This window comes from Vulpes lagopus, chromosome 8 (assembly GCF_018345385.1).
Source record: "Vulpes lagopus strain Blue_001 chromosome 8, ASM1834538v1, whole genome shotgun sequence".
Taxonomy (NCBI): domain Eukaryota; kingdom Metazoa; phylum Chordata; class Mammalia; order Carnivora; family Canidae; genus Vulpes; species Vulpes lagopus.
The window spans coordinates 70803748-70829311 of record NC_054831.1 but is presented as its reverse complement, the minus strand read 5'-3'; the positions used below and the strand labels follow the sequence as shown (position 1 = coordinate 70829311).

General features: G+C 43.8%; 1 protein-coding gene across 7 annotated transcripts in view; it reads right to left on the bottom strand.

The window, feature by feature from the left end:
- NMT2 (N-myristoyltransferase 2) overlaps nt 1–25564 on the bottom strand; it is a 68570-nt gene that overhangs the window by 34284 nt on the left and 8722 nt on the right. For 2 of the 7 annotated variants that reach the window (XM_041766622.1, XM_041766627.1), the window contains exon 1: nt 1190–1403. The exons of 3 other annotated variants lie outside the window; for them this stretch is intronic. In XM_041766622.1, coding sequence (XP_041622556.1) covers nt 1190–1259 — 70 coding nt within the window. In that variant the 5' untranslated portion in view covers nt 1260–1403. Of the gene's footprint in view, nt 1–1189; nt 1404–20263; nt 20384–20498; nt 21009–25564 lie in introns of those variants that run through there. 2 more of the 7 variants (XM_041766628.1, XM_041766629.1) reach the window with 2 other exon arrangements.

The window sequence follows — 25564 nt, the reverse complement described above, 5'->3', positions numbered from 1 at the left end:
CCTCTGAGCAGGGAGCCTGACCCAGGGCTCCATCCCAGGACCCTGAGATCATGACCTAAGCCTAAGGCAGATGCTTAACTGACTGAGCTCTTTGACAGTCTTGTAAGTAGAAAAGTCTCGTTGCAGATTTAACTTTTCGTTTTTGTTTTTTTTTTTTAATTTTTATTTATTTATGATAGTCACACAGAGAGAGAGAGAGGCAGAGACAAGGCAGAGAGAGAAGCAGGCTCCATGCACCGGGAGCCCGACGTGGGATTCGATCCCGGGACTCCAGGATCGCGCCCTGGGCCAAAGGCAGGTGCCAAACCGCTGCGCCACCCAGGGATCCCCTGATTTAACTTTTCTTTATTTAATCAGGAGTGAGGCTATAAATCTTCCCATATGTTTACTAACTACTTATATTTTTCCATGGATTGCTCATTCATATCCTTTTTCTATTACTCATCTCTTAAAAAAATTGATTTGTCAGTGGCCTTTATAAAAGCATGGATGGAACCTACCAGTTGTGAAGTATTTTTACTTTGTGTGCTTTCATTCAATCCTTGCAACAGCCCTATGAGATACAACTTTATGTCTGTACCACATTGCCTAGACTGCTGTGTATTATTTAGATTGCAAATACTTACCTGGTTTATTTTTGTTTGTTTTTTAAATGTTTTATTTATTTATTCATGAGAGACAGAAAGAGACAGAGACACAGACAGAGGGAGAAGCAGGCTCCCTGCGGGGAGCCCAATGTGAGACTCAATCCCAGGATCACCTCCTGAGCCGAAGACAGATGCACAACCAGTGAGCCACCCAGGCATCCCTACCTGGTTTATTTTTTTATGGTATCTTTTCCTATATAAACATTTAAAATTTTGGTGGAGTCTAATATTTTAAAAAACTTTCCCTTGTAGTTTCTGAGCTTTTAACTATTGCTTAGAAAGACCTTCCCTATTATTGCAAAACTACATAAATATCCTTCTATGTTTCTCCTCTACTAACTTTGTGACTACTGGAAAATCATATTTAGCTTTTAATTCATTTGGGGTAAAAGGTATACAATGCCAAGTGCCATATCTCTACTTTTCAAAAATACATAGTAAATACAAGAAGTAACATAACTTGTTATAACTGATGGGGTCACACTGCACTGCGCAGAGACTGCTAAGCAAATATTGTAAGAGAGGCAGATCTGCCTACTTACTGGATGCCATCACATAGTGAGGTTCTCTTTTTACCAGATGCCGTTCCAGGTGCAAGCAGTTTCGAAACATGTCCGAAAATTCACTGATCCTTCTCTCAGCAAGAGGTGGGGTCTATTCCTCTCCCCTTCAATCTGCGCAGGCTTGTCACCTGTTCTTTATGCAGCAGAAGCGATGCCATGTGATTCTGGAGGCTGGGTCACAAAAGGCCATGCAGTGTCCACCCGGCTCCCTCAGGATGCTCATTCTAGGGGCAGCCTGGAGCCATGGAAGAGGTCTGAGTACTGAGACCACCGGGCCAGCAGACAGTGCACAGAACTCCAGGCAGCAGCGGCACCAACCAGGGCTGCGGGAGGGAGCCTGGTTGGACAATCAGCTCTGAGGATCCATGCCTGCACCAGCGTGAGAGGTGCCAAGGGAGAAATTGCCTTTCCACCTTGGAGAATCTCAAGCATGACAGACTGACCGCTGTTTTATGTCACCAGCTCTGTGGTGACTGTGTCACAGAGCAATACTAACAGGATCAGAAATTTGGTGCCTGAAAGTGGAGGACCACTCTAATAAAACCCTAAAACACAAGGCAACAGCTCCAAGGAGGCCAGGTGAAAAGGAAGGAGAGGAGACTTACTGGTGAGGACTCTAAAAAAATAAACACAGTGTTTTGTGTAATGGTTACTTCAGTGAGTGCTTCATTTTCAAACAGAAACCTGAATCAGGAAAGGAGACCCTCATTACGTACTAGAGGAGCAACATTTAGAAAGCTGCTGCCAGTGATAATGGAGAAAACCAGAAAATGTACCTAATGAGCTGACGATGACCTAACTAGATTTCTGGCCAGAGATTGAAGGTGCCAGCTCTGCTTGGCTGTCTATAATGAGACCAGAGGGGGATCAACTCAAGAATAAACTAGTTAGTTTCTGAGTGGAAGTCAGAGAACATATACACTCAGCCAGTACTTTGCAGGATAAAAAATAAGTGCTTCTCATACCCAGCATCTCCAGAAGGGAAAGGAGATATTTGCCTCCTTGACATATTGACCTATTAAGAAATGGCCTCAAGGGCACCTGGGTGGCTCAGTGGGTTGAGAGTCTAACTCTTGACGTCAGCTTGGGCTCAGGTCATGATCCTGTGGGTTGTGGGATCGAGCCCTCATTGGGCTCCATGCTCAGTGGGGTTGGGGAGTCTGCTTGAGATTCTCTCTCTCCCTCTCCAACTCCCCCTTGCTTACTCATTCTTTCTAAATTATTAAATAAATAAATCTTTTAAAAAATGGCTTCAGAACAGAAAATCGATGAGAGGGTGGAGCCATAGGACCCTCTGTTAGGACCTTAGAAGATTGAAGGTGGTGCCTCTGGACCATTCCAAATGGACAAAAGGCTTGATGGGCCTTGTCTATCCTCTGTAAATATTAGAGCTTCCAAGAATCTTTGAAACACAACATTCTCACCAGGTGCCCCTTAGAAAGAAAGGTTTATCTGAAAGGGATTTTAGGGTAGTTTTGTTTACCAGAGCAGATTGTAAATGGAAATGCAGGAAAGCATTTCTAACAGCATTACACCAGCTTGAAAGAGAGTTGAACAAAGTCAACAGAAGCCTTTGGACCTTCAGTCTTTTCCAGGCAAGAAACAGAAGAAGGTTACTCCCGGAGATGCTAAGTCAGTTTTCTTTTGGAAGGATGCCTGGAAGGCCAGGGCCCAGAGCCCAGAGCCCAAAGGACAGAGCCCAGAGTCACGGAGGACAGCTCCCAGAGAGTAGGGCTGAACCCGAATCCAGGAGCAGCCAACAGGTTCTTGCTTGGATTTCAGAACTGCTATGGGCCAGTGGCTGTGGTTTGCTTTCTATCCCCCCACCCCACGCCCAGGTTCTCCTACATCTGTCCACCATTTCACAAAGGGTGTGTGGGAAGCGGACAAGGTACCTGCTCCATGTATGGTATTCAGATCAACCCCCAGAGCCCTCAGCCATACTTAGACTTAGTTTACATGAGATTGCAGACTTCAAGACTGAGCCTAATATATAAACCAAAACACGACATGACTTTGGGAGAGAGTCTTAGGGACAAGGAGAGCAATTCTGTATGCAGGGAAAGTAAGATGCATTTTGTTTGTTTGTTTTAAGAGAGAGAATGAGAGCCCGTGTCAGAGTGGCAGAGGGAGAGGGAGAAAGAGAGTCTTAAGTAGGCTCTATGCTCAGTGCAGGGCTTGATCCCAGGACCCTGAGATCACAACCTGAGCTGAAATCAAGAGTTGGATGCCTAACTGGCTGAGCCACCCAGGGGCCCCAAGATGTGTTTTTGATAAGACAGATATGAGGAATGGGAATACATTTTTGTTGAAGGAAGAGCTAATAATTTTGTCCTAAAATGAGACTGATTATTTAAAGAAGGAAAACTTAAGACAAAATGTGAATGTAAAAACAAAGTGGTAGAGGTTTATGAAGGGAGTTTTTGAAAAAGAATTTTACGTGTGGTCAGGACTCAGACTGGAATGAATTAATTTTTTAAATTTTTCTTTTTTTAAGGATATTTATTTATTTATTTATTTATTTATTTATTTATTTATTCATGAGAGACACAGAGAGAGGCAGAGACAGGGAGACACAGGAGGCAAAGCCATAGGCAGAGGGAGAAGCAGGCTCCCTGTGGGAAACCTGATGTGGGACTCGATCCCAGAACTCCAGGATCATGCCCTGAGCTGAAGGCAGATGCGCTCAACCACTGAGCCACCCAAGCATCCCTGGAATGAATGAATTTTAGAAGTACACCTATATAAGATTGAAATTTGGCTCATCTTTCTGGTAAAAACACAAAGTCTTCCTGAATTGTTGGTTTGCTCTTGATAAGAAACTGTAAATGAAGCTTGTTTTCCTTTATCTGCCCAGAAAACTAAAGTCTCTATGCTTTGTCTTTAGCAGGTCTTTGGTTAGTTAAGAAAACTGAAACTTCTCAATATTAAAGAACCTAAGTTTTGCCAACAACTACGTACTCTTCTGTAGAATCTACTACTGCCACTTTGGTTAAGTAGATAATTAAATATTAAGTTTTATAATGATCTACAATCCCATTTGTATATGTGCTTTAAAACCTTCTGAGGTTTTTTTTTTTTTAAGATTTTATTTATTAATTCATGAGACACACACACACACACACACACACACACAGAGGCAGAGACACAGGCAGAGGGAGAAGCAGGCTCCATGCTGGGAGCCTGAGTGGGACTTAATCCCGGGTCTCCAGGATCAGGCCCTGGGCCAAAGGTGGCCAAAGGCGGTGCTAAACTGCTGAGACACCCGGGCTGCCCTGAGGGTTTTTTTAAAATCAGAGTTCCCACATATTCAAATCTAGATGAAGTCTTCTTGACTAATTAGGCTTGTTTATTTGGTATGATCAGTTACTTGGGGAACACCGTCAAACAAATAATGATAAACTTCTTGTATTATGTTGTATGGCAAAATGCTATCACTGTTCTAGTAAATAGATGAAATCTCTCAAGTTTTAGTATGTCTTGGTATAAGGTCATCACTTGACATTCTGATTACTGAAATGTGTGTCACAAAATAATTGGATTTCCTTGTTAACTGCATTATAATAAACTCTCACCAGATCTTTAAACATGGCCATTTTTGAGTCATTGATGATTACCCATGCTGGTGATCTTACATAATGTGTTTCATCTTAAGGAGAGTCACTGAATAGACTTTTGACAAATACAGGTTTCCAACATCTTTAAAATCATAAAATTAAACTGGGTAAGAATTTCTGGAACTAGGGATGCCAGGGTGGCTCAGTGGTTGAACATCTGCCTTTGGCTCAGGGCATGATCCTGGGGTCCTAGGAATGAGTCCCACACTGGGCTCCTTGTAGGAAGCCTGCTTCTCCCTCTGCCTGTGTCTCTGCCTCTTTGTGTGTCTCTCATGAATAAATAAATAAAATCTTAAAAAAAAAAAAAAGAATTTCTGGAACTAAAAGAAAAGCTGCATTCAAACAGAACAGGAATTAGTAACATGAGATTGAATGAATTGAGGAAGACAATTATAGTTCTTGTGCCTCTTGTTTGAAGCACTGCTGGTTCTCTAATGTTTGCTCTTCCAGATTTAAGGATATAGTTTCTCTTAGGAAACTATGACTTACATAAATATGATAAAATATTCCTTTGTGAACAAATTGAAACCTGTATCTTTTCTCCCTTTCCAAACCTTCTAGAAATCAAAAACTCTCAGTAAGTTCTCTTTCTTTTGTGGCAATTATAATCATTTGCAGAGGTTCAATAGCAATCTGTTCTTGTAACAGGACACCACTGGAAACACAAGGTATGTTACCAAGGTGTTGACAGAAGTGTCATACTAGAGAGAGACAGGCACAGACTCCGAGGTGACTAGACAGCTTTAAGGGACCTTTAGTGAGGTTGACTTGATGGAGCCAATGAGCCCCTTGGAAATGCTGGCCTGTTACCCTGCTGACAGGTCCCAGCAGCCTCACCAGGTGAGTAAAGAATGTCACTTCCTGGCAGGTACAGGAAATTTCAGGATATTTTGGGGACCTGAAGAAGAGGAATTCGCCCAAACCCATAGGCACTCTGGGCAACTCTGACAGCAAGTATGTGGCTTGGTTTCTGGCCTTAAGAGGATATTAAAAGTTCAATCTGAAACACCTTATAAAAAGTTCCAGCAAAGCAGATTTTTAAGAACTTGTACAGCCAGTGAATATTCTTACTGTGCGTATATAAATAATGAGGCCAAGTTTGTTAAAACTCAACTTGTCTTACAAATTAGTCTTTCATTTGGCTACCTCTGATGGAAATGAGGGTGATTTGAGGGAGAAAAATTATAGTTCAATAACAGACCTTTGGAGATGTTAAATTCTACCTCTGATTGTCTTTAAATGTTTGTTGTTTGCCTAAGCTGGACAGCTTAAAGTATAAACTTCAGAGAAACCACCACAACAGCTCATGTGTGGACTTTCTTCTTGCCTGTTACCCTATGGGAATAATAACAGGACCCATGGGCATATGATTATTTTAATAGCTGGACAATAGGATGGACTCCCCAACAGTTGTATAACTCAGCTGACACCCTGGCTGATTCTATGTGGCTGGGACGGCAAAATTGCTCCTCAACAGCCAGAGCAGACCACAGTCCATGGGTTAACTATGGACAGTGGAGACTGTGGACAGCCCACGTTCCTCATGATTGAACTGGACGATGCACTTGGGGATGCCCACATCTCCCAGGAGGAGCTGTCTCCCACTTGCCAGTGCTTCCTTGTAATTAGGACATTGTTAAAGCTAGACATCAGGCAAAGTGGTTTCCTGATAGATTTCTCCCTTAATCATATTTGTCGCAGGAGCTGCCCCTTATCAATGCAAAATGACAAATAGAGGCCTTAGCTAAGCACGCGGTGGCCATCTTTAATTAAACCTGGCATGGAGTCACCCTCCTACATAAGGAAACCACATGCATTTGAAAAGTAGTCCTTCAAAACTGGATGGCCCTTGATATTTTGACTGCAGCCCAAAGTGGAACCCATGCTCTCATTAAAACAGAATGTTGTGTCTATATTCCAAATTACTCAAAAAATGTAACCAGAGCCACAGAAGATTTAAACAAACACATCACTGCTATAAATGCTCTAGCTCTAGATCCTTTTAGCAGGATCTAAATTTGACTCCTTCCAAATGGAAATACGCCCTGCTAAGCATTGCTCCATTTCTTGTTCTTTTTGGTGGTTGTTTGACTTTTTGTGTTTGTCAGATGGGAGCCTGTGCTATTCACACAAGCCTGGAGAGGCCTTTACTGTGTAGATTTCGGGAGGAACCAGAGACACGAAGACCTGCTGCCCTGTCCGTCTTCCCTGCGTCATCCCTGGTCAGCAGGAAGTAGCTACAGAAGAAATGGCCGCTGTCCCTTCTCCTTCCATAGAAGTGGAATGACATTTTCACGTGGGGACAGGACGCCAATCACCTCCATTTTGACTTCAGTATATAGTTTCTAACTGATCAGGTTCTTCTTTCCAGCTTATCTCTTAACTTGGGCAAAAGACATCCTCAAGCACTAGGGACCACCCAGACCCCCAGGGCAATGACCGACTTGACCTTCACTGCCCCCCTGCAGGTACCACCAACCTTTGTCCCACATCTTCGTTACATAAACCTGCGAGTGTTTTCAGCCCTTAAGAGACAGTCTTTTTGAGACACTAGCCCACTGGGGGCTCCTGGTAAAGTCCTTTCTTGTTTACCACCATTCATCTCTCTACCTTTGGTTTTTTGTCAGCGGTGAGTGGCTGACCCTGGTCTGTTTGGGTCAACCAGAGCAAGGTGCTCCTGCACCCCCGCACCCTAGTTATAATTCCCTTCCCCTGAACATATGGACTTACAGTCTTGTGATTCACTTATAACCCATAATTACAACAAATGTGTCCATATGTGACTTCCAAGTCTAGTAAGAAAAGCAAGCAGCCCCCATCCACTTCTTGTGGAACATTCTCTCCATCAGATGACCCTGAGCCCCGCCCTGCTGGTGAGGTCCCAGGGAGGCACACTGAAGGAGAAACAAGCTGACTCCTACTAACAGCTGGCCACATGAGTGAGCCACCTTGGGTGTCTGTTCAGTCTAGGGGAGCCTTTGGCTTCCTGCAGTCCCAGCTGCAATCTGAATGGGAACCCCATGAGACACACATCCCCCACCCCCCTCACCGGGAGAACCTCTCTAACTGGGCCCTTTCCAAATTACTAACCCACAGATTCTGTGAGCCTAATAAAATGGTTGTCGTTTGTTACAGAGTAACAGTTACTCGAACATAAAGATATAACAAAGTCTTGCTTTATGAGGCATATACTCCTAATGCAATTTAGATAATACACAAATGGAAGACTCATGGGAAATTAAATGAGACAGGTCTGTAAGTGTGTAGCCTGGCGGCTTGTACAAAGAAAGCCAGTCAATAAACACTAGGCACTGTTATTATATAGTTAAGCATGCTGTTCCCCTGCCCAGACACCCTTCCCTCCTTCAATGCCCAGCAAATTGCTTGTCATTCAAGATTCAGGCCAAGAATCACCTCTTCTGAGGTGCTCCTCCCCTAATCTGGATCAGGTGCCCCTAACTCAGAGACAGCCCCCCCCCCCCTGTCATCTGAGCGTTGTTCTATTCAGCACACTCTAACCTGGGGTTCTTATCTGCTGTTCCCCTACGGTGTAAGCTTGAGTAACAGAACGTCTCTCATTTCATTATAAAATGTATGAAATAGAAAAAAATATATCATTCTCTGTTCATCAGAAAGACCAAACCTTGATTAGAAGTTTGGAATTGTCAGCCCCAACCCCTCATTTTCGAGAGTGGGGAGGAGGCTGGAGATGGAGTTAACCACCGACCATGGGTACTCATGAAGCCTTCATAAAAAGCCCAAACGTCCAGGGTTCAGAGAGCTTCCAGGTGGGGGGTACACAGAGGTGCTGGGGGGCCCACCTGGAGAGGGCGGGCATGGAGTTTCCATGCCTCTTCCCATATACCTTGCTCTAGGCCTCTCTTCCATCTGAATGTGCATCCGTAGTCTTCACCACATTTTTAAAAAATAATAAACTGGTAAACACTAAGCCATCTGTTTTCCTGAGCTTTGGGAATTCAAATTAATTGAACCTGAGGAGGCGGTCATGGTAACCTCCCAACTTCTAGCCAGGTGGTCAGACACAGGGGTGACCACATGGGCCTGGGACTGGCATCCCAGGCAGCGGGAGGGCAGCCACGTGGGACTACCTCCAGGAAGACAGTACGGGAGCTGCATCAATGTGCAGGGCACCCAGCTGGTATGGCAACACTGCCTGGTGGGGAAGCCCCCACACCTGTGTCATGGTGACGTGGCAGCAATGTGAAGGTCAAGGAGAAACACAGTGGGAAAGCTGGCTTTTTCCTACTCAGATGTGTGCTAAACAGTATTCCTGCTCACCAATATTTCTGAATCTCCTCTCCTGTGGGCACTAGAAAGTATGATGCATATACATCCCCACCTGCTTGGAAGTGAGGCGCGGGCAGGCAGTTTGCTTAGCTGGTGGGAAATGACAGGTAACAGGTGCCACTCCCAGGTGAAAATTGGGAGCGCCATTATACTTTCTTCTCCGCTGACCAGCCAAGCCCTGCAGCTCTGAATCAAGAAGATGGCCATTACATGGGGATGGAGCCTCCTGCCTCGCTAGGTCCCCAAGTACCTCTGGAGGCCCTTGCCTGCACACACACATACACACACACAGAATGCACGGGAGACAAATCTTTGGTGACTTACACAACAGAATTGCAAGGCTTGGGCACCTGGGTGGCTCAGTGGTTGAGCATCTATCTGCCTTTGCCTCAGGTCATGATCCTGGGGTTCTGGGATCGAGTCCTGTATCAGGCTTCCTGTAGGGAGCCTGCTTCTCCCTCTGCCTGTGTGTCTCTGCCTCTGTCTCTCATGAATAAATAAATAAAATCTTAAAAAAATAAAAGAATTGCGAGGTTTTTTGTTTTAAGCACAGGATGACTTAAAGTCTACTAACTGATACGAAGCATTAGCCTATCACCTAGCAGGTAGGTCATAAAGGGACTCCTCTTTCCATCAGTTACTATGTACTAAAATCATAAACTTTTCTATTTTAAAATGGATAATTCATTCCTCTGTGAAGTCAGAATATGAAAGGTATCTTCCATAGTGAGAAAAACTGTTGAAGAACAGCCCTCGAGATACAGATTCATAGTTCCCTATTCCTAAAGTAGAAAGTAGTGTGTACATTTTTGGAGATGCATGAAGACCCTGCCAAATGGTACCCTAGTGCTCTAAAAACAGTAATGCATTTCCACCCCAAAATGAGTGGTTTATTTTCATCAAATCTGAGTAGGATCAAATTTGTACTATTGTGATGTTTACATTTAAAATCATCTGGTGGCTAAAGGCAACCATAAATATCTGACTAGCAACTGGGCTTAAACAAACACATCAGAACCACATAGCGGAGCTGGAAATCTGCCGTGGATAAGTATGGTGTTGTGAATTCTCTGATTTGGGAGTCTGGGTATTTCAGGCTTTCCGCCCTCAATGCTCCCATGGCTGGCGCCTGGTACAGTATTGAACTTGCTGAACTGTGGCTGTGTGGTTTATGTCTGTGCTGTATCAGTGACGGGGGTGGGCTGGGGGCGGAGTACAGATGAAAGCTATTCACATTTGCATCCCCCAACATCTGTAATGCTTTAATGACTGACACTAGTAAATTTTTATGACAAATGCTTGTTGAATGAATGAGTGAATTCTGGCTCTTGAGAGGACTCCAATCGCCTACTACCAGGTGGTAAAATACCTCTGAAAGCTACAATTCTCCCTACCTGCAGGGTAAACTTACTATATATTACATCTTTTTTATGTATCTACTATGTGCCCAATAGTGTGCTGGGTGCAGGGTAGGGGAATGGGACAGAGTAACTAAAGTTACCACTAAAGCCATCAAGGACATACTGTTGGCTTCATAATCCAGGGAATTATCTCTGTCCTGCTCAATTCTTTTACTGCTGCTGGTTATGGCTTTTCTAGAAACCACTGGGAACCCAGGACCTCACAGCTCTTCCGTCCAATACACCTAGTGTAAAATATCTCCAAATTTCCTAAACAATACACCTAGTGCAAAATATCTCCAAATTTCCAAAATGCTTTCATTCAGAGGGATACAAATTGAGAAGTTATGACTGGCATGGATGCCTACCCAAAGAAAAGAAATGAAGAATCAGGACCAATGAAGAATCCAGAAATTTTGGTCCTATGTATATCAATCAATTTTTTTTTTTCCAAAAAAAGAGAAACAGGGATCCCTGGGTGGCGCAGTGGTTTGGCGCCTGCCTTTGGCCCAGGGCGCGATCTTGGAGATCCGGGATCGAATCCCACGTCGGGCTCCCAGTGCATGGAGCCTGCTTCTCCCTCTGCCTGTGTTTCTTTTTTTTTTTTTTTTTTAAATTTTAATTCATATAAATGTGAATTCTTTTTTTTTTTTTTTTTAATTTTTTTTTTTTAATTTTTTTTTTTATTTATTTATGATAGTCACAGAGAGAGAGAGAGGCAGAGACACAGGCTGAGGGAGAAGCAGGCTCCATGCACCGGGAGCCTGATGTGGGATTCGATCCCGGGTCTCCAGGATCGCGCCCTGAGCCAAAGGCAGGCGCTAAACCGCTGCGCCACCCAGGGATCCCCTCTGCCTGTGTTTCTGCCTCTCTCTCTCTCTCTGTGACTATCATAAATAAAAAAAAAATAAAAAATAAATTTATAAAAGAAAAAAAGATGAATGAAACCAACTCATGGAAACTGGAATTGATACAGAGACAATAAATAAATTAAAAAATCCCAGATCATTTCACCAAAATTTCCTTAAATATGTTTAGCACCGATTCTGTAACTTCTAGGACGCTGGTACAATGGAAGTTTTCTGTTAAGTTGTATTTGGGGTCTGGTATTACACACCACAACTCCCCTCCCCCACCCCAACACTATCTTGTTAAAATGATACTATCTTATATTGGTATAATGGAGAAACTGCACTCATTTTTGTTAACTCTAGTGCACCAAGGTTTTTCTGGGTTTTTCCCCCCTTTCTCTCATGGGCACTAAATGAGCCATTCCCTCCTCCACACTGCCAGACATGTCTGATAGTAGTAACGCAGTGAAAAGAAGCAGAAATCCCCCACCCTTTGAATGAAGGTGAACCACTACTCCATTTTCGAGAAGCATCCAGCAGACTCCAACTTGGAAATGAGAACTGACAGGCAGACCACTTCACACTTGCTGGAATAACTGTAATAACAAAAGGTAATACCAAGCGTTGGCGAGCATGTAGAGAAATCAGACCCCTCACACAGTGTTGGCAGAAATGAAAAATGGTGCAGGTGCTTTGGAAGACAGGCTAACCACAGAGTTATCACATCACTAGCAATTCCACTCTGAGGTATGTGCCCAAGAGAAGCGAACACATCCATCCACCTAGAAACCTGTACACAAAAGTTCACAGAAGCATCATTTACAACAGCCAAAAAGCAAAAGCTACCCAAATGCCCACCAACTGATAAACGAATCAAGAAGATGTGTTATATCCATACAACAGAATAAGACTGGAACAAAAGACGAAGTCCTGACACACGTGACAACATGGATGAACCCTGAAACCATCAGACTAAGTAAAGGGATCCAATCACTAAAGACCACATATTACAGGATTCCATTTACACAAAATGTCCAGAGCAGGCAAATCTATGGAGATAGAAAACAGACTAGTGGTTGTCAGGAGCTGAAGGATGAAGAGTGGGGAGTGACAACTAAGGGACACAGGGTTTCTTTTGGGGGGTGATGAAAATGTCCTGAAATTAATGGTGGGGATGCTTGTACAACTCTGTGAAAATACTAAACACCACTGAACTCTATACTTTAAATGGGTGAACTGTAGGGTATGTGAACTGTATTGTCAACAAAGCTGTTAAAACATTGGCAGATGAGGGACACCTGGGTGGCTCAGCGGTAGAGCATCTGCCTTTGGCTCAGGGCATGATCCTGGAGTCCCAGGATCGAGTCCCGCATAGAACTCCTTGCATGGATCCTGCTTCTCCCTCTGCCTGGGTCTCTGCCTCTCTCTCTGTGTGTCTCTCGTGAATAAACAAATAAAATCTTAAAAAAGACCCTGGCAAGTGAAACTCCTGTTCCTGTAGGTGGTAGGATGATGCCAAAGCCTACGCAGACCAAGAGCTGGCTATGGCGGCCCATCGATGCCTGCCTCCTGCAGACCAGTAGGAGCATGTGACATACAGAGATGTCACGGCCCCAGGGCAGGAGAGAGCTGCTGGGGCCTCGAGATAATAAAGAAAAAAATCCCTGCTCAAGAAGACTCTTCTTGGAAATCCAATGAAGAAAAACTGACTCAGACTCTCAGGGCTCAAAACTGATGGCTAACCACAGTTTAGCCATGGAAATCACTCAGCCCTTTTACAAAGATCTGTTCTTTGAGAACAGAAGTTGTACCTCCCGCTTCCCCAAGAATTCACATGAAAGATTCATAGCATAAAGTCTCTCAGTTTTCTTACCCCAGGGAGGACAGGTCCTTCTGCCTGTGCCAACAAGAGAATCTTTGGCATATTCAGACCACATTTACCACTAAGGGGTAAACCAATAAACTCCCACTCAGCCATGGAAATGGGAAAATATTTAATATGCAAACTGAGCAAATCTCTTCAAAGAAATATTCAAGGATTCCATAGACAGGACTTAATGGAATGGGATGGAATACAGCCACGCAAATATTGTGCAGATGCTCCAGGATAAATAAATGGTGCAGAGATTGCGAGAGGACTCCAAAATCCATCTTCCCCTTCTTCCTGGGCTCACAACTAGACTCCACTTTCCAGCTCGCTCAAGGTCAGGTATGGTCATGTGACTAAGTTCTTGGGAGTGGGAGTGAGGTCTGCTACTTCCTGCTGACTCAGAGACACTCTGGGGTGTTCTCTCCCTTCCCACATGCTGATGGGAGGGACACTGGCGTAGGATGGGACCACAGAGGATGGGAGAGCCACATGATGGGAGAGTGGTAGGCTCTGATTGACAGAATAAAGGAGAGTCTTCTTGCCACCCATCTGAACACCCTGCCTGCAGCTATCATGTGAATAAGAAGGAAACTTTCACTGCAGTGAGCAAATTACACATTAGAGTCTACTCGCCATAGCAGTTTAGCCTATCATAACTAATACATTAATCTTAAGAGTGACATCAAAGGAATTCGATTTAAAGTATGTGAATTCCCAATATAATAATTTTAGATTTCACAGGATTCCACCAGAGATCACTTGTTCCTCCTCACAAAAACGATTAGCCATTTGATATTTTAATTTCCTAATTTTTCCCCACTTCTGCATAGAAAACAATGGAATTATAGATAAGTTTTGTTGTATTTTCATGCATTTTCTGAATTACCTATAATAATTACGATGCCTAAAATGGCCAAGAACAAAGACTGTGGAAGAGGGTTGAAGACGGCAGCATAAAAAGATACTGAGCTCACCTCCTCCTACAGACGCAACACATCTACACCTATATATAGAAGTTTCATCCTAGAAACTGGATGAACAGAGCCACAGCGAAAGGGATGGCACCAAGATGGGGAGAAGAGGTAGAGATAAGGTCTTGCTGAAGAAAGAAAATATCACCCCCCAACCATGGAGTTCCACAGTCAGGAGTGGCCTAAGCTAGAAAAAAATTTTCCCCGAAGAAGCAAGAGATTTGAGCTCCAAACCAGGTGCCAATGCTTAAATCGCGCATAGGACAGATGAGTCCCTAAAATACTTGGCTTTGAAAACCAATGGGGAGTACATTCAGGAAAACTAAAGAGCTGTAGGGAAAGGAAAACCTACTCTGAAAGGGCCAGTGCCCTGACTCACTAGATCTGGAAATGAGTGCAAAAGCTCCAGATAGAAAAGTCATAGACTCCAGGTCAAGAAGACCCATTTACTAATCTTGAGTGCCCTCCAGATAGGCAGGAGGCAGCTGGGCCTCTTCCCAAGGACCGAGACACTGGTGTTAGCCATTTCTGCTGTTTCATTGAGCCATGATGATCCTGGCACTAGCAGGTGCTATTTTGGGACTGTTCCTCTCTAGACTGCTAGAGGCAAGAGGCATGTTCTGCTAAGAGCCCTGCACAACCCTGTGCCTCCCTGAGCCCCGCAGCAGACAGGCTGATAACCCTGCCCACCAGTGCACCCACAGCAGTCCAGGCAGCATCTCAAAGTCAGCCAGGCCGGGGGCCAGGCCTGCCAAGCAGCAAACCCCCATCACTGGAAGCCCAGCCACAACAGAGCAGCACATGCAGCCCACACAGAGGGCACCTGTGGAGCACCTGGCTCTGGTGGCGAGGGGGTTGGAGCTTCTGTGCTCCATAGGACATCTCCTACATAAGGACACCTCTTCAAGACCAGGAGACACAGCTGAACTAACCTCGTACCTAGAAACACACACAGAGAGCTAGGCAAAATTCATACACAAAGGAATATGTTCCAAACAGAAAAACAAGACAAAACCTCAGAAAAAGAACTAAATGAAATGGAGATAAGCATTGTCACTGAAGAGTTCAAAGTAATGGTTATAAAGATGCCCAATGCACTTGAGAGAACAATGGGTGAACACGGTGAGAACTTGAACAAAAAGACAGATAATATCAAAAAACCAGAGCTGAAGAATACAGTTAACTAAATGAAAAATAACCCTAGGGAGAACCAACTGCAGGCGAGAATATGCAGAACAGATCAGAGGACCGGAAGACCGGGTAGTGGAGATCACCCAAACTGAACAGCAAAACGAAAAAAGAATTTTGAAAAATGAAGATAGTTTAAGGGACCTCTAGAACAATATAAAACATACTAATATTTGCATTACAGAGGCCCTAGAAGGAGAAGACAGAAATGGTCAGAATACTTACTTAAAAAGTAACAGCTGAAAGCCTCCCTAACCTGGCAATGGAAACAGATATCCAGGTCCAGGGAACATGGAGAGTTCCAAAAAAGATAATCCCAAGGAGATCCACAATAAGACACATTATAAGTAACATGTCAAAATTACAGAGAGAACCTTAAACGCAGCAGGAGCAAATCAACTAGCTGCATAGAAGGGAGACTCCATAAGACCATAAGCTGATTTTCTGACATAAACTTTGCAGGCCAGAGGGAGTGGCATGATATATCCAAAGTACTGAATGGAAAAAACTTACAACCAAGAATATCTAGAAAGATTATCATTCAGAATTGAAGGGGAGATAAAAGGGTTTCCCAGAGCACAAAAAGCAAAAAGAGTTCATCACCACTGAATAGCTTTATAAGAAAATTAAAGGGATTTCTTTTTTTTTTTAAGATTGATTGATTGATTGATTGATTTATGATAGACACAGAGATTGAGAGAGAGGCAGAGACACAGGAGGAGGGAGAAGCGGGCTCCATGCCGGGAGCCTGACGTGGGACTCGATCCCGGGACTCCAGGATCATGCCCTGGGCCAAAGGCAGGTGCCAAACCGCTGAGCCACCCAGGGATCCCCATTAAAGGGATTTCTTAAAGAAAGAAAAAGCTGTAACTAGAAATAGAAAAATATATGAAAGAAAAAAAATCTCACTGGTAAAGGCACACATATAGTTGTATATACAAAAGGTAGTGGATCAATCACTTACAAATCTAGTCTGAAGATAAAAAGACAAAAGTAGTAAAATCAATTATATCTACAATGGTTAGTTAAGAAATACACAAAAGACGCAAAATATGACATCAAATACATAAAATGTGGGTGACAAAGGAGTTAAACTGTAGAATGCACCTGAACTTAAACACCAACTTAAAACAGACTGCTATGGGGGCCCCTGCAGGGCTCAGTCTGTTAAGCATCTGCCTACAGCTCAGGTCATGATCCCAGGGTCTCAGGATAGAGCTCCACATTGGGCTCCCGGCTCAGTAGGGAGCCTGCTTCTCCCTCTGACCCTCCCCACTCTTTATGCTCTCCGTCACTCAAGTAAATAAATGAAATCTTAAAAAAAAAAAAATCACAACAGGTTACTACGTACATAGGTTATGAACCTTACAGTAACCACAAACCAATCTAATAAAAATGCAAAAAATGCAAGAGTCAAACACTGTAATCAACCAGAAACACCCAGGCGCCCCACAACATCAATTTACTGTAAAAAAATAAAGTGGGAATAGAGAGAATGTACCTTAACATAATAAAGACCATATATGACAAACCCACAGCTAACATCCTACTGAACAGTGAAAAAAGTTGGGAGAAACTTTTCCTTTAAGATCAAGAAAAAGAGAAGGATGCTCACTCTTACCACTTTTATTCAACATAGTATTGGAAGTCCTCGCCACAGCAATTAGATGAGGGAAAAAAGTTAAAAGGCATCCAAATTGGAAAGGAAGAGATAGAATCATCATTATTCACAGATAACATGAAACTATATACAGAAAACCTTAAAGTCTCCAACCCAAAACTATTAGAATAAATGAATTCAGTGAAGTTTCAGGATACAAAATTAACATACAGAAATCCGTTGCATTTCTATATATGAATAACTATAAAAAAAGAAATTAAGGGGAAAATATTTCACTTGGAATTGCACCAGAAAGAATAAAATAGTAATAAATTTAACCAAGGAGGTGAAAGACCTATATTCTGAAAACTGTAAGACATTTAATGAAAAAGATGGAAGAGGACACAAATAGATACATCATGCTGGTGGATTAGAACAATTAATACAGTTAAAATGTCTATACTGCCCAAAGCAATCTACAGATTCAATGTAATCCCTATCAAAACACCAATGGCATTTTTACCCTCTGGTGGCATTTTTCACAGAACTAACAAATAATCCTAAAATTCATAGGGGACTCCAAAAGACCCCAAATATTCAAAGCAATCTCAAACAAGAACAAAGCTGGAAGTTTCATACCCTTGGATTTCAAATTATACTACAAAGCTATAGTAACCAATACAGTGTGGTTCTGGCACAGAAACAGACACACAGATCAAAAGAACAGAACAAAGAGCCCAGAAATAGGCCCAGACTTATATGGGTCCATTAATCCACCACAAAGGAGGCAAAAATATACAATAAGGAAAAGACAGTCTCTTCAATAAATGGTGCCAAAAAGTGGGCAGCTACATGTAAAAGAATGAAACTGGACCACCTTAAACCATATACAAAAATAAACTAAAAATGAATTCAAGACTTCAATATAAGACCAGAAACCATAAAACTCTTAGAAGAAAACATAGGCAGTGAGCTCTTTGACATTGGTCTTAGCAATATTATTTTTTGATCTCTCTCCTCAGGCAAGGGCAACAGAAGCAATGATAAATACATCAAACTAAAAACCTTTTGCCCAGCAAAGGAAGCCAACAACAAAACAAAAAGGCAAGCTACTGAGTGAGAGAAGATATTTACAAATGATATATCTGGGATAAGGGCTTAACACATACAAATATGTTAAATAAAGAACCTCTACAACTCAATAGCAAAAAATTAAATAATCTAATTTAAAAATGGGCAGAAGACCTGAATAGACATTTCTCTAAAGAAGACATTCAAATGGCCAACAGACATAAAAAGATGCTCAACATCACTCATAAAGGAAATGTAAATCAGAAGCACAATGAGGTTATTACCTCACACCTGTCAGAAAGGCTATTATTAAACAGACAAGAAATAACAAGTGCTGGTGAGGATGTGGAGGAAAAGGAACCCTGGCACACTGTTGGTGGGAGTGTAAACTGGTGTAGCCACTGTGGAAAACAGTATGGAGCTTCCTCCAAAGATGAAAAATAGAACTATCATATGATCCACTAACTCCACTTGTAGGTATTTATCCAAAAAAAAACAAAAACACTAATTCAGAAGGACATATGCACCCCTATGTTTACTGCAGCATTACATATCATACATATCATAATACGGAAGCAACCTACATGTTCTCTCTCTCTCTCTCTCTCTCTCTTTCAATGGAGTATTACTCAGCCATAAAAAATAATGCAATCTTGCCATTGGTGACAACACGGATAAACCTAGAGGGTCTTCTGTTAAGTGAAATTAGACAGAGAGAGACAAATACTGTATGCTTTATATGTGGAACCTAAAAACCAAAACAAACGAACAAAACAAAACAGAAACAGGCTCATAGGTACGGAGAACAAACTGACGGCTGCCCGAGAGGAAGTGAGTAGGGAGATGGATAATCTTCCAGTTATAAATAAGGCACAAGGATATAACGTACAGCACAGGGAACACAGTCAATTATATCAAACAATGTTGTGTGATGACCGATGGTAACGATTTATCGTAGTGACCATTTTGTCATGCGTTTAAACATCACATCAGGGTGGCTCAGCGGTTTAGCGCTGCCTTCAGCCCAGGGCCTGATCCTGGAGACCCAGGATCAAGTCCTGCATCGGGCTCCCTGCATGGAGCCTGCTTCTCCCTCTACCTGTGTCTCTACCTCTCTCTCTCTCTCTCTGTCATGAATAAAAAATAAATAAAATCTTTTTTAAAAAAACAAACATCACATCATTATGTATATGAATTATTCTTCAATTAAAAAAGGAATTAATATGAAGACAACCACTGGAAAAAAAATCACAATGCCTTTTCAACGTAAACATTTAAAAAACACAACAGAGTTCACTAATGGACAAATCAATGAAGTAGCATATGCACACCCAGCAACGACGCATGGGGTACAGGAACTTGCTATGCAATAATGATTACATCACAAATGGTGGTGAAAAAATGAACTTTTTAGTAAATAGGAAATAGGTCAGGAAAAGTGACCTCCTATACAGAGAAAAACAAAATTAGTTTGCTGCTTCCCATATTATGAAAATAAATTTTAAATGAGTTAAAGATCCAAACTTAAAAAATATAACTTTGGGATGCTTGGGTGGTTCAGCAGTTGAGCATGTCTGCCTTTGGCTCAGGGTGTGATCCCGAGGTCCTGGGATGGAGTCCTGCATCGGGCTCCCCGCAGGGGGCCTGCTTCTCCCTCTGCCTGTGTCTAGGCCTCCCTCTCGGTGTCTCTCATGAATAAAATAAAATAAAATCTTTAATATATATATACATATATAATATAAATATATATAATATATTTATATATATTTATAAATATATATAAAATATATATTTAAGATTTTATATATATATATATATAAAACCATAAATTTAAGGCAATGAGGGGCACCTGGCTGGCTCAGCAGGTAGAGCATGCAACTCCTGATCTTGGGGTTGTCAAGATGGGGCCCCACATGGGTCCTAGAGATTACTTAAAAAAATAAAATAAAATCTTATGGGCGCCTAAGTGGCTCAGCTGGTTAAGTGTCCAACTCTTCGTCTTAGCTCAGGTCTTAATCTCAGGGTTGTGAGTTCAAGCCCCACATTGGGCTCCACATGTGGAACCTCCTTGAAAAAAATATAAAAATAATCAACAAGTAAATAAATAAAATCTAAAAAGCAAATAAAACAAAACAAAAATACAAACTTAAGGCAGTGATTGTTGTCAGCATAGTTACCATCTATCCAGTGCCTAGAACAGTGCCTGGCACGTAGTAGGTGATCGAGTGCCTATCTGCTGAAAGAATAAGGTAACAGCTTCACGATGTCACTGAAGGAGATTATTCCTTAAATGAGCCCTGAAAAGCACAAACCACAGATAAAAAGCATAACCTGACTATATCTGAGTTAAATATTTTGTGGCAAACTGATCCTAGTAATTTTAAGCTTACAAGGATGAGGCCAGATACTCACAAAACACACCACACAGTGCTGTTAATGGCCAGAATACACCAAAGGCTCTTTCCCCTTCACATCTTCTCTCCAGCACAGGGGGAGGAGGGGCCGCGGGCCAGGGGTGCAGGCACCAGCCAGGGTCACGCCCTCTGGCTTTACTCTGACTCCGCCACTTCTGAGCTGTGTGACGTGGGGCATCTTACTTAACCTCTCTGTGCTTCCGTTTCCACAGCTGTACAAGGACACGCTTTCGGTGGACACCGTGAGGCCGACTGCGAGGACAAAGCCGGCTGGCACAGGGCAGCAGGCCGGCGGCTCACTCAGCGTCACCTAAGAGCATGGCCCCCGCGGCCGTGCAGCTAGGGCTGCGGTAGGCATGTTTCTCCTCCTGCCGCTCGGGCCGCCACCCATAAGACAGCACCTTCCTTTGTAGTCCCGGCTTTTAAAACGGCGCCCGATCCACAAAAGGGCCTCCACAAATATTTGCTGGATGAATGCGAAATCGATGAGACAAAGACCGAAGGCTGACAGGACAGGCCGTGGGCAGGCGCTTCCCGAAAGGAGGATGTGGAACAGCCAAGAGTCTGGGCGGGACGCCCCGCCTCACGGGCAGGAAGGATCCTGGCAGCAACCCCCTCGGCGTCCACGCGGGGCCGCTGACCCTGGGGCGCCTGCGAGTCCGACGGGCCGCAGAACGCGAGGGAAGGGGGCGGCCGCGGCCACGGAGCCGGGCGAAGGTGCAGAGGCGCCCCCGGCCCCGGCCGCGGCCCGCGAGGCACGTGCTGTCGCGAGGAAGCCCGAGAGGCAGGCGGCGGCGGCGGGCGCGGCGGGCTGCAGGCGGCTCCTCCACGCGGCTCCCCCCTCGGCCCGTCCTCACCTACGCGGGCCTCCTGCCTTGCTTGTGGTCTCTAAACACTTTCTATCCGCCTATTTGTTTTTGTTGTTGTTGTTGTTGTTTTTGGTGTTTTTAGATTTTATTTCTTCCTGAGAGACACAGAGAGAGGCAGAGACGCCGGCGGAGGCCCGACGCGGGACTGGATCCCGGGCCGGGGTCATGACCTGAGCGGAAGGCAGGCGCTCAACCGCGGAGCCCCCGGGCGCCCCTCGGCCTGTCTTTCAGCCAATTGTACTGGACGTTCAGGGCGGGCGTGCCCTGGGTAGGGTGCCACATCCTGTCCCCACACGGAAAGGCACTACCAGGATCAAGCAACAGGACGCGGTTGTGATCAGTTGAAGAAAAACAGGGTGACCCAAAGGTGCTTCAGGTGCCCTGTGGACAGAGGACAATTTGCACCCGCAGCTGTGGGCAGGGGCCCGTCGGCCGGCCTGGAGGCCGCAGGCTCTCCTCCTGCCGGTCCGGGCACCCAGAGCGCACAAGCTGATCACGTGCTGGCGGGTCCCTAATGGATCTGACCTACAGCTCCGGTTCTCCAGGCAGCCTGGGCCCAGCAGCTCCTCTGTGCAGTTCCAGGGAGGGCCTCTCCTGACCTCTCCACCCTCTTTCTCCAACCCCAAGTGGGACCCACAGGCCAGAGCAAGAAGCCGCCGTTCCAGGTGTCATCATCTGGCGCGCGATGGCCTGAGCCCATCGGTTGGGTGGCTCCATCCCTCCGCCAGCACCCGGCTCTCCTCTGGGGGCTGACGTGCGGGAAGTCTAGGTCAGAGGTTCCCAAAGCCACGTTATCTCTGATCGCTCCATAAGTGAGCCTTTGAAAGGCTCAGAGCTCAAAGATGCCCACAAGCTCATGGCCAGTGGAGGTCAGAGATCATGATAAAGGTCAGGCCAGTGGCGGCAGCGACTGAGGCAGTGATGTTGGGTGGCGGTCACGGGGAACCAGCCAACAATTTCAATATTTACACAGCTGTTAGAAGCAGAGGGTGGCTAGTTGTGGGCAGTAGCTCCAGCAAGCCCCAGATTCAAGCCAGGCCGAGCTGGAGTAGAAGAACCTGGATGACTCCCGTTGCTACCTTCTGATCGACCAATCGATCGGTTTGCTAACCAATCCTGCTTTTTTAGATATTTGGTTGCTTGCAAGCTTTCAGTTGTTTCAACTCTCACCATAAAGTAAATGTGAGAAAATGTGTCCTACCTCATTAGCCTTCTCTTTCCACGATCATTTCATTATTATCAAACAATTTTGGTGCCTACTTCCCATAAAACCCAATTCTGATAAGAGTTGATGTTAGTTATAATAAAATTGTGTCAATATGCATTGGCTAGAAACTGACCTAGTGTGAATTACAGTTTGGGAAGCTAAGACTTGTCTTTGCAGATAGTCCAAGGTCAGAATAAAGGAGAAAATACATAAATGTAAATAAAAAATTGAGTGTATCTTTAAGTTCATTATATATAATTAAAAGACAAAGTACAAATTGTTCAGCTATTCAACCAACACACTTCTTAAAGGCTTATTTCTTTGCCTCTTAGGCAAAACTGTTTCTGAAGATGAAATGATGAACACAGCAGGTGGAAATATTTTTTTTAAAGGCTTGCGGGAGTTGGCAAAGAATACTCTTCAAGATAGTTCAAATTAGTGAAAAACCATCTATTTGCTATAACCTCTCACCCACACTCACGATGTTTTTCTAATAGAATAACTGATATACACTAGCTCCTCCTTACACAACTTTTCTCATTTCTGGACCTTTCAGAGGCAAATAGTTATTAACAAGTCAAAAATATATCTCTTCCCTGGCTAGGATTCATTTCAATAATGGATTAGCATTGTTATATTTAATAATCATACATCAGCAAAGTTAATACATCAACATGCTTTTCAAATGATATTCCTGTTTCTAAATTCCCTTACACATCAAAGTTTCATTCTCTTTTTTGTAGATCCCAATGCTGATCACCGACCGGGTCAAATCTCTCATTACAGGAACATTCCATACGCATATGAAATCCTTGCGGTTACAGAGTGTGGCAAAATATTATGCTTTCCCTCCCTCAGAAAATTCCCATGAAGAAGTGAGGAACAACATCTGTAACGGGGAGAAGCATTGCCATATAGGAGGAGTGATGAGGCTGCCGTAGCAACAAGGTAATCAATCATCACCTGGAATCACAAAAGTGAACTTAGGAGTTCTCAAACACAGAAGGATGTGACTTCCACAACCCAGAAGGCAGCTAAACACAATCCACTTTGGGGATGGTAGGAGAAATAATTTTTTTTTTTAAGAAATAAATTTTTGGGATCCCTGGGTGGCGCAGCGGTTTGGCGCCTGCCTTTGGCCCAGGGCGCGATCCTGGAGACCCGGGATCGAATCCCACGTCGGGCTCCCGGTGCATGGAGCCTGCTTCTCCCTCTGCCTGTGTCTCTGCCTCTCTCTCTCTTTCTGTGTGACTATCATAAATAAATAAAAATTTAAAAAAAAAGAAAAATTTTTAAAAAGCACAGAGATACTCCCACGCTCAGAGAAATTAAACTGAGGGTTAATGATGGAAGCTTCTTGATCCCTGGTTTAATACTAATTTCAGCATGCCGCACAGCTTCCCTAAAACTTGTTAGCTGAAAAAAATTCAAAGGTATTTGTTAAGAAATATTTTGAAGAGAGACGACTGCCTTTAGCTCAGGTCGTAATCCTGGGGTCCGGAATCAAGTCCTGCATCGGGCCCCTGCAAAAAGCCTGCTTGCTTCTCCCTCTATGTCTCTGCCTCTCTCTCTGTGTGTCCCTCATGAATAAATAAAAAAATCTTAAAAAAAAAGATATTTTGAAGAAATGATATACATACAAGGATATTAATTTCAGCACTGTTTACTAGCACAAAAGATAGGAAACCACCTCACAATCTATTCACAGGAACAAGTTAAAGAAATAACGATATAGCCAGTCAATAATATAATATACAGCCTTTTCAAAAACGAGGTTTGCGGGACACCTGGGTGGCTCAGTGGTTAAGCGCCTGCCTTTGGCTTAGGGCATGGTCCCAGAGTCCCGGGTTCAATTCCCACATCCCTGCATGGAGCCTGCTTCTCCCTCTGCCTGTGTCTCTGCCTCTCTCTCCCTGTATCTCTCATGAATAAATAAATAAAGTCTTTTAAAAAATGTTAATAAATAAGTAAAATAAGAAATAAGGTTGGGGACATCTGGGTGGCTCAGCAGTTGAGCATCTATCTCCCTTTGGCTCAGGGCGTGATCCCGGGGTCCTGGGATCGAGTCCTGCATCAGGCTCCCCATAGGGAGCCTGTTTCTCCCTCTGCCTATGTCTCCTCCTCTCTCTGTATAAATAAATAAATAATAAATAAATAAATAATGAGGTTGGTCTATATGGTCTGATACACCTAATGATTTCAGAGATACACATGTTAAGTGAAACACCAAGGTGCAGCAGTGGTACAGCATGCTGCCCTTTGCACTGAATGCATGTACAAGCACACGCACATGCAAGCACACATGCATGCACACACATGCACACCATACCTTTGTATACGTAGAAGGACGGACACGAACTGGCAATGGCAGCTGCTCCTGAGGAGGGATACTTAGTACTGGGAGAGTAAGATTCCTTTTGCACTGGATACCCTTTTGTGCCTTTCGATTTTGTACTTTGTAACCATGTGCTCATACTGCCTATTCAAAATATTTTTAAAATTCAAAACACGAAGGTACAAAGCCAAAGCGAATACACAGATGTTGTATTAGTTAGCATACAGGTTGGGCTGCCTGGGGTAAGGTCCCACACAACAGAGCATCTGACACAGGAGTTCACTTCTCTGTCATGAATCTCCACGTGCCTAAGTTCTAGAAGATGGGCCAGGCTCCCTCCACTTTGTTTGCTGCTATCCCCAGGATGTCTGCTGGGTTCACCTGGTCCAACGCAATTTCATCCCACATGCACACCCGGGCCAGTGGGAGGCTCCAGGGAAACGCTCCATGTGGCAGGTAAAGACAGTGTTGCCTTGGAAGAAGGGGTCCACTTGTGGCCTTGGCGCATAAGCCCAACAGCATTTACTGAATAAATGGTGAGTATCCCCAGGGCCAGAGGAGGGACTCAGAGAGGGCTATGATGTTCACGGCATGTCAAATGACAGGAATCTCCAGGATGACAGGAAATGTTTGCATTTTTATAAAAAATACGA